Source organism: Melopsittacus undulatus, chromosome 1 (assembly GCF_012275295.1).
Source record: "Melopsittacus undulatus isolate bMelUnd1 chromosome 1, bMelUnd1.mat.Z, whole genome shotgun sequence".
NCBI classification, from domain to species: Eukaryota; Metazoa; Chordata; class Aves; order Psittaciformes; family Psittaculidae; genus Melopsittacus; species Melopsittacus undulatus.
Genome location: NC_047527.1, coordinates 143,076,649 through 143,095,411, shown reverse-complemented (window position 1 = coordinate 143,095,411; position 18,763 = coordinate 143,076,649). Strand labels below are relative to the sequence as shown.

The 18,763-nt window shown below is 40.8% G+C and overlaps 1 protein-coding gene across 1 annotated transcript in view; it reads left to right on the top strand.

Moving 5' to 3' along the window:
* Positions 1 to 2,597: 2,597 nt before the first annotated feature.
* Positions 2,598 to 18,763, top strand: part of ITPRID1 (ITPR interacting domain containing 1) — a 34,485-nt gene continuing 18,319 nt past the window's right edge. Inside the window, 5 exon segments of the mRNA XM_013128506.3 lie at positions 2,598 to 2,629; positions 3,442 to 3,528; positions 4,201 to 4,403; positions 10,065 to 10,345; positions 13,253 to 13,307. Of these exon segments, the coding sequence (XP_012983960.2) occupies positions 2,598 to 2,629; positions 3,442 to 3,528; positions 4,201 to 4,403; positions 10,065 to 10,345; positions 13,253 to 13,307 (658 nt within the window).

Below are 18,763 nucleotides of genomic sequence, written 5' to 3'. Positions count from 1 at the left end.
ATTATTTTTGGTGCTTCCATATCCAGACTTTTTGTTTATTGGGTTCTCAAGTAGAAGATGCAGTTCAACAATATGTGATTTAATCTTGCTTCTTGTTAATCAGAGATTACTGAGGCTAAAATGCCTTATCTTCCCTCAAGTATCAGAGGCCATGTTTTGCTTAGAAAAATATATTATTCATAAGCAAAGATATACTTAGATGTGCAGTAAACAGAGCACCAATTAGCACCACAGTTGGTTTACAAAGTATTTTCTGTTTGTTTGTTTGTTTGTTTGTTTTCATAAGGTTTTCTGACAGATTTCTAAAGGGCATTATTTCCCCCAAAGTATCTTCCAGTTTGGTAATGAGATTCAGTGTTTCTTGTGTCAGGAACAAAATACTTACACAGATCAGGAAATGTAAATACCGTACCCTCTCCATTACTATTTCTGTGACCTCTTAAATATGGAGAAAACAAACTCTAATATTTCAAAATGTCAAGCTCTATCCTCATTAGGAACTTCTCATGAGAGTCTTCTCATTAAAGAAAGAAGTGGAGACTAACCATGACTGAAATGGTCCATGCTACACTACCTAGAGGTGCAAAGTTTGTCCTAGTCACAAGGGCTCCTAAGCAGCTCACTACCACTTACTAGGTTAGATGGCTTAGCCTAGGTAACAGTACATTGACATGTTCTTGACCCACAGCAGTACAGGACAATTCAACTTAGTTTAGCCTACAAATGGTAGTTAAAGTTTCACACCTTGTCTTTGACTGGTTTGAGAGTACAGCCACACCAGCTACTGCGTCTTACTCAACTTACCATGTCCTACTAAGTTCTGCACGTTTGACTTTTTGTTGACCTGCTGCTTCCTAAACCTCCTGGAAAAAACAGGTTTCTCGTCATTCAATTATTTACTTCACACCCTGGCCAGTGTTTTACAGTACTAAGAGTTTTATTTGGCAGCCCTTTTGTTCATTCACTTCTGACAATATGAGGTATTGAGAAAATCATAGCAGCAGCCAGTTTGTGGTACAATATTCCATTACAGAGAGGAGTGCCTACGTGCTGCTAGGGAAAAATTGTATTAACTCTCACTTTCAGATCTTAGTTTTTACATTCTCTTGCATTTTTATGGTGAATCTACATCTTCTGTTGGCATGTGAGTAGGAAATAGTATACAACAAGTAGCTGATTCTTATTCAAATTGTGCTCAATTTGCTGCTAGAAAGTCTCGTTTATGTTACCACGGCAAATTACAGGATGTCAGTAACCTTTATGTTCTCAATTTGAATGGATATCCTTGCACTGAGTAAGCCAGAAGGAACTTATGTTAGAATTTATGAGCGGAAGAATAATCCATTAGAGAACATGAAAGGATGTTTTCTCCTTTGTTGACACAATTTTGTTAAATGGAAAAGAAAACTTTAAAAGCTAGGGAAAAAAATATATTAATCTTGTGGAATGCAGAATCGTAGAATAGTTGGGTTGGAAATGACCTTAAGATCATCAAGTTCCAACCCCCCTGCCATGGGGAAGGACACCTCACACTAAACCATTTCACTAAAGGCTTCATCCAACCTGGCCTTGAATGCTGCCAGGGATGGAGCATTCACAGCCTCCCTGGGCAACCCATTCCAGTACCTCACCACTCTTACAGTAAATAACTTCTTCCTTTTATCCAGTCTAAACCTCTGCTGTTTAAGTTTTAACCTGTTACCCCTTGTCCTATCACTACAGTCCCTAATGAAGAGTCCATCCCCAGCATCCCTGTAGCCCCCCTTCAGATACTGGAAGAATGTCTGCTGCTGCTTGCTAGGCAAATGTTACTCCAACTTTCAGAAGGTCAACAAATGTGTTATTGTGCTGTTAAGAGGGAAGTGACAACTACAGGCACTGTATATTTGCATCTGATTAATGCCTATTTCATAATCGTAAATATAGCACATTTAGAGTCCATTAAACAATGTTATTAGTTCTTGGGCAAATATTTCCTCCTTCAGAAACTCTTGCAAGCAACCTGCAACTGTCTTACTCCTCTCAAGCACATTTAGAGCATGATGCGAAGCCTAGAGAAATCAATATTCAAAAAAACTCAAAAAAAAATCAGTGAATTAGCCTTGAAAAACTATTATACACAAAAAAAGTTGTACCAGTTCTGCTGACAAGAATATTTAAAATAATGTATTTTAATTGTTGGGGGGGGGGGTGTTACTAGAAAAGCAGAGATTAATTTTTTTCACTGTATCCGTTCTATGTATATCTTCAGTGTCTCTGCAGCAGCCAGCAAAACTCAATTGATAGTGCTTACTTTTAAATAGGAGGGGTTTGGAGTGTACTGCTACTGGTTTATGAAATGTAGAGACACCTATTTTCACCTTCTTATTGATATGGGTTGCATTTACCTATGACTAGCATACACTGTGCGTTGAGCTTCCCACAATGGCATTGTTCTGCATCTTGGCTGCTTGGCTTAAAATGTTTCCTTACATAACGGAATCAGTCTTTTGGTCTTTTCTTTACTTTGATGCATTGTTGTTTTGTGGGGAAGAAAAGGTAAGAAAATAAATTATATTAATTTCTTCTTATTTGCAGATTCCCTGTCAGTACCAGAAATGGTACAAATGATGGTGCAAAGCTACAGGAGGTAGGTGTCAGACATCAGAGAGGTCTGTTATAAATTATTTGTTCTTCCTTTTCCTTTTGACAGAAGAATGAATTTTAGTTTCTTTATTTTTTTTCCTCCCCCAAATTGATAGCTACAGTGTAGGTTCAAAAGTCTACATATACCTCCAGACCTGTCTAAGAAGTGAGATGATGGATAAGCTGCAATGGTAAAAATATCAGTGCAATACACTGTATGTAAACATTTGCTCCTGACCTTGATAGGTATGTGTAGGTAAAGTTAAGCTTGGGTATAACAAAACCCTGTTGTTTTACAGATCAAGAAATATTCCCATGCTGCAGGAAATTTCTTTAGCAGTGAGCAGGCTCTGAAAAGCAGTTATTTATCTGCAGATTAGTGGATACATACACAATGAGAAACAAAGCACAGAACTGTTCTCAGGTGCCACTCCTGTTGCAGCTAATCATTGTGCCTTGTCTCTCCAAAACTTTGTTAAGAGCAATTATATCTTTTGAAGTAGGTGGCTAGAGAAACCGTGCTCCCTAAAGGTTCCTCAAAGATTCACCATCTGTCAAAAGTGAGCCATTCTGCCACCTTTATAATTAGCATTTACTGGTACCTCACACCTACATTCTCACACCTACTGTAACATACTGTTCTTGAGAATAAGTGTATTGCCATGCTCTCATGCTGACTCTCCTTCTAAGGCATCGCTATTATGTATCATTATAAAAAAAGAGAAAATGCAAATGTTTACTCTAGGAAAAAATCATAATGACATCCCAGAGGAGCACATGAGTAAACACATTTCATTGTTGTTTTTTTCCAACCAGGTCCCTCCAAGAGTTTTCAGAAAGTCCAGTTATGTCAAGATGCAAGAGTCTCAGCTCTTCCAACTCGTTTACTGGTGCACCCCAGAGGTTAGTTATTTCCACATATTTCCAGCTAGGAATAGAAGGCATTATATCATACCTTATATTATTATATATTATATATAATGTATTATACCTTATATAATACCTTATATAAGTGTGTGTGTGTGTGTGTGTGTGTGTATGTATGTATGTATATATAGAGAGAGAGGTGTATATACATAGGTATATATACTATAAGCCCATCTAGGGATCAACAAATGTGAGTATAATTTTGAATACACAGTCAAAGTTATAGTTGTAAAAGTCATGTCCTCATTTATTTAAAGAAGATCAAAATAACCTTCTTAACAGGTGGCTGGTCTCAAATGTGTTTGTACCAGTAAAAAAACAAAACCTACCTGAAACTGCATTGGGCTTTATCTGCATTGTGTCCGAAGAGAAGTGAGCTTGCACAGCTGTGAACCTACACCTTTTATTAGTGTTCTCCTTGCTAAGGTATCTAGATCCAGAGCCCTCCCTCCTTTGGGGGGAGGAATGTGTGTTAATCTCTTAGCAATGTGACTGGGAATTGCTACATTCACTTAAGCAGAAGTCTCTGCAGGAAGGGATAAGAAGGGAAGGTAATAATTTAATAAAAGCAAGACCATACGATAGACACTTCAAGAGAAAAGTGGTACCAGAACAGTAGTGTAAGTAACCCCAATGTTTTCACCACAGCATCACTGAATGGCTGACGCTCTGGGAAAAGGATCCAGTGGAGATTCTGCTTGATCTGGGCTTTGGTACAGAAGAACCTGATGTCTGCACTAAAATCCCTTCTCGGTTCCTCAGTGGTGCTTCTGTAGCGAAAGGGATCAACATCCGAGTCTTCTTGGAAGCTCAGAAGCAGCGGATGGACATTGAGAGGCCAAACCTATATGGTAATGGAAGACATTTTGAAAAAGGAAAAGTTTTAACCATAAATAACATGGGAACTGCTAGAGTCTTCTGAAAGAAAATTTGTGGAAAATGAGCATGTATTCAGGAAACATAGAGGATCCTCATATACCCCTCTCTGGCAATGGTACTTCCTATGTTACAGAAATACTGTGTAGCTCTCCTCAGCTGTGGGCTCTGATTTATGTGCTGAAGCTACCAGCTTGTGGCATTTTAAAACGTAGCTGCCTATTCCCTGTAAGACATACCCCACCACCAGAGATTGTCACTTGTGCTGCAGAGGCTGAAGAATTGAACATGGGCCCATTGCCTCAGCCACTTCACTGGCAGCACATTGGTGTTTACCCATCATCGTTGGTGGTGTAAGCCAATATAGTGGATTTTGAATTCAGCCAGGCCCTTTTCCCCTTTGTGGGCACAGGACCTCTCTCACAGGGAAATGCACAGAGCAGATAAGACCTTAACTTCCCATGACTAGAGCTGCCAAAGCTTGTGCATCAGACCCACAAATCTCTAACTAGAACCTACAGTTTTGTGGTTCAAATATGCCCTAATATATAGACAAGGATCATATTTTAAGTACTGCAAAATTTCACCGTTTAAAACACACTGTCTTTTATTCATTTAGATGGGTTTTGTTCTCTTTTTGCATATTTTGCAGTTGAGAAATGAATACAAGGTCCTCAGGTTAAAGACATATCTGCATTAAAACAGCATAGTTTTTTCTCTGGTATATCACCAATCTGAAAAGTCCAATTTTGACATCATTTCCCCTCATGTTTGTTGCACAGTATAGCCAGATGGCTCTTGAAATCTTCTGTTTACTTAAGATGCTCAGCAAAGCAGGATCTCTCACGTAGCCCATGCATTCCCATTTAGAATTACACCAAGAAAGCAGTATGGATGGAATAAGAATTGAAACAGAAATGTCAGAGCATTGTGGAAAATGTGTTTTTCTCTCTTCCTCTCTTTTTTTTATAGCAAGCTCCATGCACACATTTCAATATTTACAGCAAACTGACACATCAAACAGGTTTCTCTGCTCTCACTCTCTTTTTCTCTCTGCAACTCCTCTGAGACAGAGGGAGAGGGATCAGAGATAATCAGTATGAATGGATAATGGATGGAGACCTCAGGGAAGAAGGTAGAGAACTAGAAGGGAATGAAAGCAAGAGGAAGAGCCTCTGAGGGAAGGCGTTGAAGGCAGGCAGTGGTAAGCCAAGGTGTGAATTTAATGACTCGTCCTGCAGTCATCCTCAATGGGAGCTCTCTTAGTACATGCTAATAGCTTATCTGTACGGGGGAGTTGCTGTGAAGTAAGATAGGATCTGAATTTCTGTTTTGGTGGGTGTGATGTCCATCAAAACATATTATCTTGCTTTTGATAGTCTGGGAGGGGATTTTCACACCATCTGCTTAGGCCTCCCAAGTATGTGCCTGGGCTGAGAACATCAGATCCAGAGAGGTGGAACTGATCCTTCAAGAATACTTACCTCTTCTCTTTTCACAGACTATCTTTCCATATATGTGGTGATTAACATAAGCCTGGTTCATTGCATCATATTATAGGCATTTAGCTGAAGCACCATCTCAAGGAGCTTAATCACTGTGGAGTCTATCTCTCCCCATAGCAAGTGAAGAGAGTCAGCCAGCTCCTGTGGGTGATCGTCCAGATACCACTTAAAACACCTCTCAGAAGAAGCCAGTCTGTCTCAGTGACCATGTAGGTAATCTTGCACAAGTACCTTCCTATAGCTGGTGTGCCAGGAGAGGACTTACAGCTAAAAAGGGACATATCAGGAATATCCTCAAAAGGCATTTGTTTTCAAAATGTTGGATTTTATTTCAATCTTGCCAACCTTAGTTTGTCCAATGATTTTTCAATGATGTGTAGCAAGAAAGAGCAAGTGGCAAATTCATGTTTATTAGATTTTAAAATGGATTGCATCTGAGAGTGGGACCCAATCTATCTGTTTTCAGTACTAAAACTGCACCTGTATTTTCAGGCATCTAAAGAACTGGCTTTTCTAAAGCAGATGCCTACATTGTCTTGTAATGGCAATGAGGAGAAGAGGTGTTTTTGAAGTTCTCCAGAAGATGACTCAGAAAAAGACCTTCGGTAGGAGGTTCAAGTCTAGAGATGTCCCTTGGCATTTACCTCACCATGAACAAATAAGGGAACTCTAGATTCCTAACTGTTGGAGGACTTCCTCACCAGGGCATTGAAATGAAAGTGCCAAAATGAGGCAGACCATGCACCACCTGTAGAGATTCCAATGACTGTTCCCAGAGATGTGCTGAATGAATTCAGTTACTATCACCCTCTGAAGTTTATTATCACTAAGCCATTTCAATGTAAATACAGTCCAAATCCCTCTAATTTGTCTCTAGCCATGGAAAAGGAAGAAATTGCTAAATCTGAGTTAGTGAATACCTGAGAGGTTATCTCGCTGTCAGTTTACTTTCTCCTGTTCTCTGAATCAGCAGAGGAACGTAATTGATTTGGTGCAATGTGTTATTCTGAGAAAGTGAGAAACAAGGAGAAAGATTATAGTTACAGTAGTAAAGACAAGAAACCTGGAAGAAAGAAGGAGAGAGAGCTGAGAGAAACCAAGGACTTCCATAGCAGGGTGTTCCCTCTCCACGTTCATATTTAATTCATTTACCAGTGCAACTCTTTTCTGTTTATGTCTGTCTCTTCTCTCCTGCTGCATATAGTTTTCTAGGCCTCCTTTACTGCTGATTAGACCTCTTAAATACATGTGGATTGTTATAGAGTTACTTATCAGTTGTCACCTCACTTGCTTCTGTTTCTCTGCCATTGTCAGAGAGAGTTTTTAAAAGGTTTCCTTCACAAGAATGAGGTGCATTTTCAAAAACGTCAGTCACCCTTCCGGTTACTCAGCCAGATCCAAAAGAAAAGCTTATCCCCATCATTAGCCAGCAGTGAAAATTTTACTGACCTCATTAGAAGTGATATTTGACTTCCCAGCTGAGGAAATAACCTCTTGACAATCAGAAATGATCTCAAGTGAAAAGTCATTATGCTTCTGAATGTATTGCTCCCCAAATTCTTTGAAAACTTCAAGTTTCTGAATGCCTTAGTTCAGAAAAGTTTAAATGTTTCAGTCTGACACTCAATAATATGAAACCCCACCACATTTCAGTGCCACCTGTCCTTACTGCCATATCTGAATCTATGTGGGGTTTGGTGTCTTGTTCCAGTGGATTTTTCACACTCTTTTTCAGACCCATTTCTGTCTCAACTGCTGCAAGCCCCTCACTGGAGCTGTAGTTCAAGTCTCGCTCTCCTCTGTGAGATGAGTGTATTAGGTGAACATCATTTCCCATGATACATGGCTCTCCTGTGATGAGCACAGGCCACAGATATATACAGAAGCCTGTATATAAAGATAGATGCATCAGCCTGTAAATACACCCCCAGAAGAAAAATGAAATGTAAATCGCTAAATGCATTCTCTGAAGTACAGCTTTGATTCAAGCTTTGATTCAGTATTGCCAAGACTCAAGTTGAAACAGTCTAAAAAAAAAGGAAAAATATTTTAACATATGACAAAGTAGACAGTGCTGAAATTTCATTTTTCCTTTTCCTGAGGAGAAAGAGCAATTCCATGTCTTGATTCCCCCACTGAAAGCTTTGTTTTTTTTTTCTCCAAATTCTATTTGCTGTTCAAAAAAAGATCTGTGGCAATGTTCTATGTTACTTCCTTCTACTGTAGGCCTACTAAAGACTTTTCAACTCTTTCATGCATGTAACTACGTCAGCCTATGTAATGGCACATTTAAGGTAGGAGGAGCAAAATTGTGAGCTTCCCTTCCTGTTATAAAGGGGTTGATTGCAAAGTCGTTAGAAGCCCTATAAAATATACAGATTCTATTGAAAATTCATTGATCTTTTCTTACAGCATGGCCATTTGCTCTTTTGTCTGAAGTTTCTAGTGAAAATAAATCCTAATTTATGTCCTTTAATATGTCACCTGTGCTACAGTTTTAGACTGGTTTGCAAGGATTAAAGAAATCTTATAAGCTTCTATTTAAGGCATGATCCTTGGAGAGCACACCTGAAATCTGAAGGGACTGCTTCCCCAGAGGGAAACAGTCCATGGAGCAAGGCTGCCCCTGACATCATTTCTTTATGACCCATGTATTTATTACAGTGCACAAGAGCAATGGGATTTTTTTTTCTGTTGTTCATTTACTATTTCTGGTGTAGTTTGATTGGTTCTTTGTGTGTCCCAAGCTCTTTGAAAAAACTCACAAGAGCTAAGCAGTGTGTAAAAACTGTTTCAAATTGCAACAAGTCTGGTTCTGGTGCAAGTCCAAAGAAGGACTGGACTGCTGTGCCACTGTCAGTCAAAGGAGATTAGCACTTTGCATTTTTATGGCCTGATGTAGTGGGAACCAGATGAAATACTGAGGATAAAATGTGCTTTACACAGAAAGCATGTGGTAGCACAATGAATGTACAAAACCCAAAATTGCTTACTCTGATGACCCAAATTTATGCAAATGGAAACTACACAGCACTGTGTGTAACTCCTTTAAGCCATATCAGGTGAAACCTTTGCCTGTATCTTAAAAAGCAGTCATATTTTCCATCAGTGTTACAAATCAGGCAATATCTGGGACAGAGACAAAAAGGAATATTCCTGAGATATAGTAGCTATCAGGAGATATATGTCACAGTATTGGTCCCCAAAGCAAAACACCAGCTCAGATCCATGTTAAATATCCCCTTGTTGTCTAATTGTCAGTGAAGCAGCATTAGCAACAGCCTGCATGCAGACTGCGCGCAGTAAATTTGGCTGCTCTCTAAGAGAAATGGCAGCCAAGAAAGTTAGCTTTTGCCATCTACTGTCCTCAATGAATTGCTCAAGGAAGGAGGAGTCCTGGTGACATGTTCATTGCCTCAGGATAGGTACAAACACAACATGTAAGTAAATGCGTTCTGTTTCTTTGTATAACTAACATAATGCTGTAGTGACGGAAATCTCAGCATCCCTTAGAGAAAAAATTATTTTCTTCTCTTTAGATGTTATGCCATGGAAAAAATGACCCTGAAATTACAGGAGGTTAGTACAAGGAAAAGAATCTGGGAACCTTTATTCAACATTGGCCATGAGTTTCTGGGGGATAAGGGTTTTGCTTTGTGCTGTTATGAAAGCAAGAACACAGCTTCTGTGGTCAGTTTTTATCAGTCAATGCCTATATGCATTTTGCAGTTATCCTGGACAGGTGCCAGCTGTAAACACTGGAGATCAGATTTTAATAACTTTATTCACATGAATTTTAATAAGTCCTCAGAAACCAGCATCCAAGTCTGGCCCAGCCAACCGGAGAATTTCAGGCTGGATTCTGTAACCTTTATTCACACAAACCAGCATTCAGCTGCACTTGACCCAACAAATTCAATGTTGTATGTTTGCCTAATAAAAAGAACTATGCAGTGATGTCTGTATATAGCCTGAATGGATCTTCTGAAAGCAAATGGAAAAATTTAGGCACTTTTGAATGATGTACTTGTTATGTTTCTTAGCAATGACAAGTTTCATAATCATTGTACCTGATTATTTCAAATTACACCTTTAAATAACCATGTTGCCTTCCATTCTGCCAAACTTAAGAACGTTTTCGACAGCTGGAAGTACTTGACCATGTAACGAGTGCACTCTCATCGTTGCTGACTGGCATCAATACCCAGCAGACCAATCTCCCGGATACTACAAGAAGCAGACCTGTGGTGACACAAGCGAAGCGGAGAAGAATAGGACAGTTCCTGAAAAGGGCTTCTCAGCAGACACTGCTGCTGAAACAGGGCTCACTGGCACCTGGGGAAGCCAACTTGCCCAGCAGGAAAGAGCAACCCTGTTCTAGTGCAGATACTGCTGAGAGGGGAACAGTCCAGGCATACTCTTCTGCACATGTTACATTGAACTATCTGACCGAAGGGCAAACTCCCAGAGACAAAGGCGCCTCAGCATATCCCACATTCCAGTGTTCACTGACTCCATCAGGGAAAGCCTGGGCTCCATCACACTTAGTTGCAAAACCACTCCGCCTTTCTCCTGCATCTGAGGTACCTTCAAAAGACAGGCCAAGAAAGGAACCACCTTTGCCTGTAGCCCACACACTTAAAAAAGTGGCCAACCTGAACTGCAAGCTGCCAGACTCATTTGAAATGGAAGAGGTGAGGTGTATTTTGCTATCAGTGTATCACTACCCATATTTACGGTGTAAGTTTGGGTTCTCTTTTTGAGGACAGAAGCTAAATTACTTCAACAAGCATCATGCAGCAGCATTATGGGAAAAAGCAGTCGGATTTACACTGCTCATTGGGGTTTTGATTAGTTTAAATTGTCTTTGTGTTAGGAGACAGTCAAAAAAGTTGGCACTGAAGGTACTGAGGTAGGATTCATTTGACCAGTATGATAGTGTGAAGATGTCAATGTGTTTTATGTACTGCTAGGTTGTGGGGTTTTTTAATAGAAAGAGGTTGCAGGAACAGTAATACGTATGGTAAAGGATATTTTTATAGATCCTATCCTATCATTAACCAGGTTTGGGGTATCTTTCCCCTATCTTTTTTTCATCCCCTCAGCTCATTTTCTTGTATGCTCTTTCAGAAAGTTTCGTCACAAGATTAGCCTTGATTTTCTAGGAGTGTTTGAAATACTTTACCGCTCTGTAAGCTGAGCATCTTAGAACCAGAATAACTCAGAACAGCAGCTTGTTCTCATATCCAGTCTGCAAAGTCCATGATACTCAGCTTGCTGTATGTTTTAGCAGCAGTGGGTTGGCAGTGGGTGTTCAACATGAAGTAGCAGAGACAGGATACTTGCCAGTCCCTTTCTGACATCCAGAGTTGTTATAGGAGCAGCAGTTTTTCTGGCCATATACTGCAGATAAGATACTCTCCAGTCATACAGACTCCACTGGGATGTCAACAGGGATACTATTGCTTTTCCAGACATCCTTCTAGAACAAGGAAAAGGAAGGAGTCCAAAAACTAGGCTCTACTGTAAGAATTGAAGAAAGGAGGAGAATGAAACAGTTGGAGGTCCCCTGAAAACATGTGGAGAATGAGAGGGATGGAGGAAAGAAGAAAAGAGAGGGGAAGAAGAAAAGGAAAGAGAGAGCAGCAAGTGACAGGAAAAGGTGGGAGGTTTAAGAAAGTTTTCAATTTCTTAAAGCTTTGGAAAAGGTCAGGTTAAGATGGCATTCTTCTTGAGGAAAGGATATTTATCTTTCCAAGTCCTTCCACAGGTGTATTTTGTATTTTTCTGTGAAAGGTTTGGTGCAGCTTTCAGAGTCAAGAATCAGCACGGGCCTGATTATCAGCCTCCATGGGGAAGAGGGTGTCTTTCAGAGATCTCCAGCACAGTAAATTTATAGTCTCAAAGCAGCCCATATATCTCTGTAAAGCACTTAGCATGCTGGAGACCTCACTTGGAGTATTGTGTGCAGTTCTGGTGTCCTCAAGATAAAAAGGACATGGAACTGTTAGAACAAGTCCAGAGGAGGGCCACGAGGATGATCAGGGGCTGAAGCACCTCTCATATGAAGACAGGCTGAGAAAGTTGGGGCTGTTCAGCCTGGAGAAGAGAAGGCTGTGTGGAGACCTCATAGCAGCCTTCTAGTATCTGAAGGGGGCCTATAAGGATGCTGGGGAGGGACTGTTTGTTAGGGACTGTAGTGACAGGACAAGGGGTAATGAGTTAAAACTTAAACAGGGGAAGTTTAGGTTAGTTATAAGGAAGAAGTTCTTTACTGTAAGGGTGGTGAGGCACTGGAATGGGCTGCCCAGGGGAATTGTGAATGCTCCATCCCTGGCAGCGTTCAAGATCAAGTTGGACAGAGCCTTGGATGACATGGTTCAGTGTGATGTATCCCTGCCCATGGCAGGGGGATTGGAACTTGATGATCTTAAGGTCCTTTCCAACCCTAACTATTCTATGATTCTATGACTCGCAGCTCTGTGAGCAGGGGCTCACACAAATGTGAGGACATTGAGCTGTAAATACTGATGAACATAAATGCCCAGTTTGAATGGGCAGTGAATACAGTGAATGCTGTATGCTCAAATTAGACAGGGTATATATTGTTTAACTTCTGAGTTAAGGCTGTAAGAATAGTGTAATGGCTGAAACAATCAGGACACCTAAACTGCTAGCCTGGCAATGGCCAGTAGGAGATGTATGGGGCACATATAGCACAATCCTTCCCTTGTATTGTTGTAGCCTGTGACAATGAGGGGTTTAGAGATCTCTTGAACTACACAACATACGTGTTCATGTGTTACTTGTATCTAGAAGGTCCCCTTTTCTATTAAGCATTTTTCTGAAGGAGTTTATGCAGCACCATGACAAGATGTTCCCTTGATACTATGAAAAAGTCAAATGGGTCTTCGTTCCTAGAGCAAAAAGAAATCCCAACCTTACATGCACTCTCTGGCAAGAATTTGCTTCCATATGGTTACATTTCCTTGGGTTCCTTCTAGTAACTAATTTTTTTTTTCCTAGGGATATTTCTTTGAGGCTGTTCAAACAAGATTGTCAGTGCATTTACGTGTTGGGAACCTTCATGTATTGATGACTTTGAGCAAGGCTCGGAAAGGTTCTGAGACTAGAGTGTGGTTTATGACAAGAACAAATATTTTAAAGAGGAAGCAAACAAAAAGGAATCATCTGAAAGATTTTACATTTTCACATGGAAATGTCCAGATTTTTTTTTCTGTTTTTTGTCCTGCTCTCCCTCATACTAAGGCATAACAATTGCCATCATTAAAAATTGTTCCTCCTCTCTTCCTTTTCAGATTCAGAGTTTTGAGGATGAAACACTGTATGGAAATGCTCCTGACATCGCTTTAGGTGAGTGTTAAGAAACAGACAGTTTGTCCAGTTTTGTTTTTAAAACACTGTTCCCATGTAGCTGCTTCTAAAGTTTAGCTGAACAATACATTTTCCCTCTGCTTCCATCATCTCTGGCATCTGGATGTATTACTCTAGATGTGGCAGTCTAGAATAATGATGGTATGACCAGATAAATCATAGGGGTGTAAAATATACTCAGCTTGTCAGGCAGACACAATGAGTGCACATGAAAAGGATACCTGGCATGTACAGCTTTGAGTGTGTGGGGTCCCTGTCTGATACTCTAAGCAGAGCTTTCTACTCTTCCAAGCAATACCAAAGCTTTGCTCCTGCTTGGTGAATTAGTTGTGAGATTCAGATGACCCTTCATCTGTCAGGTCTCAGACCCCTAGGAGATAAGTCAACCAGGAGGCTGGAGATAGTGGCTCTGCAACTGCTCTGTACCCAACTCAACCAGGACCATGCAAACAGGTAGTTGTGGTGTCACCATGGCCTCTATCCCATCACCTGAGTATCCAATATTACATAGACTATCACCCCATGAGCTGACATAGCACTGAATCATGTGCTACAAAATAAATGATTTGAGGCGTCTATGAAAGGATTAAGAGCAAAGCTGTCAGACCAGATGTTATGCTGTCATTTGGGGCAATCTGAATTTGGATCTTGAGTGGCTTTTGCTGTCAGTGGTGGCTAGTTGGTGGTCAGTGGGGAAATGGCTGTTCAGCCTCCAGAGCAGCATTTGCATTGCTCTCTAGGGACCCTTGCTAACCAGTGCTTAAAGCAGGACTGGCATGGGGGAGTGCGTGTGTATGTGTTATTATCTTTTTTAATGGTACAAAAACTGCATGTGAAAGAACTAATGAATAGCAAGAACAGATAGAGAGCAACAAAGGTGAAAGTTTGATGAGCCTCACTTTTTGGGGACTACATTATATTACTTTTGGGGAGCCAACACAGATAATTAAACAACCCAAGTTCATACAGGTATCTAAAAAAAACCAACTCAGATATCCACTGATGCTGGTCATTCACAGATGGAGTACCATTGCAAGAGTGATATTGTGAGCCTGTTGAAGGTAGCGGCATAAGTCCTAGTGATTCCAGTGAGGCCAGTCTTTTCATCAAAGTGTGGAGGGTTTTTCTTAATAAATGCTAGAGTTGAGTAAAGGTGATGGAGTAAATGAAGAATTCCTTAGTTCTGAAGGGCTTATTTTTGTTTTCACATGACCTGTAAGCATACATTTGCTGTTCTGCTAGGGGGCTTTTTAACTGTAATAGATTGCATACCTATGACATTCAGATGTTCTTGCCATCTCTTCTGGCAGGGTTGCATACATTCAGTCTGTCTATGTATGGCTCCAGTGACTTTTGGGGCTTAATGTTAGGTCCTTGCTGTTATTCAGACTGTATGATTTGTCACCTGAGTTCCATGAGGTTATTTGATTTTATTTTCTGATGGATGTCTTGATCTTCATGAACAAAGACAAGCCCCCGTATCAGTATGCTCACAGCAGTATCTATACAAAGAACAGCAATTCTTCAGGACTGGTGCAGTGAAAAACACCATTTGGACAAACATTCAGTGAGAAATTAAAAAAAAGGAGAATGTGGACATAGACCAGTGGGGAAAAAAATAAAAATGTAGTAACATACCCACAAATGTTTCTTTTTAACTTTCTTTGTCCATCTCTAAAACATGGCTGTGCTATTCAATGATGAAGGGCATGAGTTAAAGGATTTGACAGATTGCATAGGTACAGCAATCACAATGTAAGGAGGAAAAAATAAGTATGTGTGCTGAATATTCTTTTAAGACACAGGAATTAGCACATATTTAGAGTAATTTCATGACAGAAAACACAGAAAGTATTTATTTGGTTTGAATTCTGATAAGACTATAATCCACATAAGTGGTCAATCAAAATCATACAAGTCAACTGAACTTTTATAAGGTTTATGCCTTTGCAGAACTATAATGCTATTTCAGAGTTTTGCTTAAGCACTGGAATATTTCTGCCTCCCCCTCTCTCCCTTTCTCTGTTGTTTTAGTGTCATTAATGCTTGGCCTAAATTTAAAGTGGGGATTTCCGGCTGGTTTTTACAGGCTTTCTTTCCATATTCTCTCTCTTTTTCCCACTGCTCTTAAATGGTGCCCCCCTTCAGACCCACGGGAGTTTTGTTGCAGTTTCAACTTGCTCTGCATCATGGAAACAGTCTAAAAATGGCTGTTTGTGAACGTGGTATTGTTGGTAGTGAACAACACCTCTCTCTTAAGAAGGTTCCTACCAAATTCAGCAGAACGTGTCTCAGACCCATAAGAAAGGGTCCCAGACCCATAAGCAGGGGTCCTCAAAATAGGTGTGAGTGGGAAACAGAGCTCATCAGGAGCCTGTACAAGGCAAATTTCAGCTCCCCAGAGATCATGCCTGCATTTAGGGTTTGGCCTCCACATTCCCTTGGGCACAAGCTGCCTATTTTTCAAGGCTCATGCAGTGCCTGATACCATAAGGGCCCACACTTATGTGGTTGTGGGCTCTGTTGGAAAGGGTGTGCTTGATGATGAAGATGTGAGAGCCTGACGTGACCCTGCTGAAATGGGAGCTCACCTGAGCAGGAAAGTGCAAGGTGCTCCCTGTGAGAAGAAATAGAGATCGATAGGAACAGACTGCTTGCCTAGATGGAGCATATTAGAGACGAGTGACTTATGGAAGAGCTTTTCCCAGTGGTATTGTCCCTTGGCTCTGTAGCCTGGCCTCAATTTTAGTCCAATTGCTTAATTTTCTACACTCCCCATGAAAGCCAATTCCCTGGCTGCTGTGTGTCTTCTTTATATTTCTCCATAATGTAGATTCTGGCTGTTTAACTGCAGTAGGCTTTATGATAAGGCTTTTTTTCCCCTCTCTCTTGGCAGAATGCTGAGACTTAATTTTAAAAGACGCTCAAACCCCCAAACATCTCTGAATGACTTACAGGGAAAGCAGAGTGTTTTCTAGCTCTGTTTTAAAAAATATTACAATCTTTTTTATTAGGCAATTTTATCATTGTTATAAATAAGTAATTGTACTGGGGAGAAGGGATAATCCTTATTTAATTAAATTCATCTATACTCCCAGGTTGGCAGCAACCAGACATATGTGAGACTAATACCCACAGCCTGCCTGTATGCATGTGCAATTAAAAATTCACTCTACAGTAGCACTGGCAGTTTAGTGTTGCTTTTGGCATTTACAAATTCTTTTATTTTGTGACTTTTTTTTTTACCATACACATATGCTGGAGCAGATGTTGCTTATTTGTTGTTTATTCAAATCTGTAGGCTCTGGCAGCTAACTCCATTGTTCTGTAATGAAGCTTTATTCACTGTCCTGTATTAGGACCCAGCAAATGCATGACAGGCAGAGTTAGCTCTCAGCAGGAACTACAGTTATTGTCCTTACTTATTGGCTGTTTATATTCTAAAGCTCACAGTTGAGAAAGCTGGCTGGGCAGGGTAAGGGGCTGGGGATGATATGTGCAGAGGAAAATTACTTGACTCCACTCACTGTATCTTTGCCCTGATGAGGTGCAGGCTTGCATGTAAACTCATCTGTTGCAGGATTTCATATTCAGCTCTTGAAAAATAGAGCTGTTCTCTCCTTCCACCCCCTCTTCTGCCTTGTTCTCCCCCACCCCACCCCACCCCTGCTGCTCCTTGCTTTTTCAATTAGCCTTTGTAAAGCACTGGGTTTAACTAAAAGATGTTTCAGTGTTGCTCACCCCTGTTAACTCAGCACGTGCCAGAAAATTCATTAGCAGCAACGCCTATTAGGGAGACATCAGAAGTCGGTGCTATTTCGGTGTGCATTGGAGTCACCCACTCCCCCTTGCTCCTTATTTACTTCCTTCTCCATCTGTGGGACAGCCACATGCCCAAAAGGCAGGAATTCCTGCACGGTGCTGACCCAAGCGGACACACCGCTCCCTGAGTGCCAACAGAAAGGCATTAGCCTTCTGGAAAAGCCCTTGGTAGCCCAAGAGGCAATCAATCAGGGAAGTAACCACCTCCATCTGGCTCACTGTGACATGGTAACTCGCTACCGAAGCACTTGTGATTCATCTTGTCCCAACGAGTGATGCCAGGGATTGCATCCACCCAGTTTTTGCAGCAGCTGGGAACGTCCTATCTTGCCTGCATGCTGAGCTAACACATTAGCTCCTGTGACTTCTCAAGTAGCAATTCCTTCAATTATCACACCTTCACTCCTCCTACTCGCCAACTCCTCTGATGGTTTGGCACCATGGGAATATTTGCAGGATGCAATTGGTATTTCTTTTAATTGACTGAGTGCCAAGAATGTGAATCCTGTTTGTTACCCATTATCCATTGTAACGTCTGCCTGCAACTGAAAGAATAGTGTCTTTAGAAGTGCAAGAAGGAAAGGCACATCTATTTCCTGTGCTTCAACGAGCACAGGGTTTTCCATGTACCTCTCTCCAGTTTCAGAATGAAGAAGTGAACAGCTATTTCATCTTTTGTAATTGCTGTAGTGCCTACACAACACTTTATGTATGATACAGTGACTTTTAGTTTTAAGTACAGATTAACAGAAAGTGAAAGGCAAAGAGATGGCCAAAAGCAAGACTTGCTAAAGCTGCAGTCAGGATCTTAACAATGAAATCCTACAACTGCTCTTGTGTTGAGGCTACCTGACATTTATGTGAACTTCAGCATTGGTTAATGATAACATACAGTCTCCAAATATGTGCCCTCCCTTCATAAAATGTGATGAATTATAGATCTATAAAAGACTGTTTGCAACAGTTTAATTTTCTGCAGGTAAAAAGAGCAAAGGAGACTTCCACTTTCTTTATCTGCTTTGGGTTGCCTCCATTTGTTTTATGATGTTGCAACCCTCATTTTTCCCATCTTCTGCACATGGACCATGGAAAGGCCTTCTTATTCTTTCTTGTTTCTTACATAAGGCATCTGTGAGTGACAGGAAACTGTGCCATCTTAATGCATTTCTTATCCTGAAGTAGTCTGGAGGGAAAGTCCTGTGGTCCCAGTACTGAGCAGAGACCAGGAGAAAGAACAGATTGAGAAGCAAAGTTGTGAAATGATGAGTCATCAAACCTTCCTGCGTCTTTTCGCCTTCTAGAAACATCCTGAGTTGTCTGGTTCCCTCAAAGGAGTCCTTCTAGAAATACAATTTACTTCTTCAGCTCTTGAGAATGCCCTGGCTGCTTTGCTTTGTCACAGTCCTCCTTGGTGTATCTCAAGCACTTGCGTATGTCGACGCTCAGCAATGGAGGTGGTGATGCCACTGTCATCAGTACAGAAACTAGATGGGCAGCAAAGAAAGGAAGTCTGGCACCCACCAGTGGTGCCAGGACACCGTGCCTGCAGTCCTCAGGTCTAAGCATCCATCCCAAGAGCTTTTTGGAGTTGTATGTTTCTCAGTATATTCCTG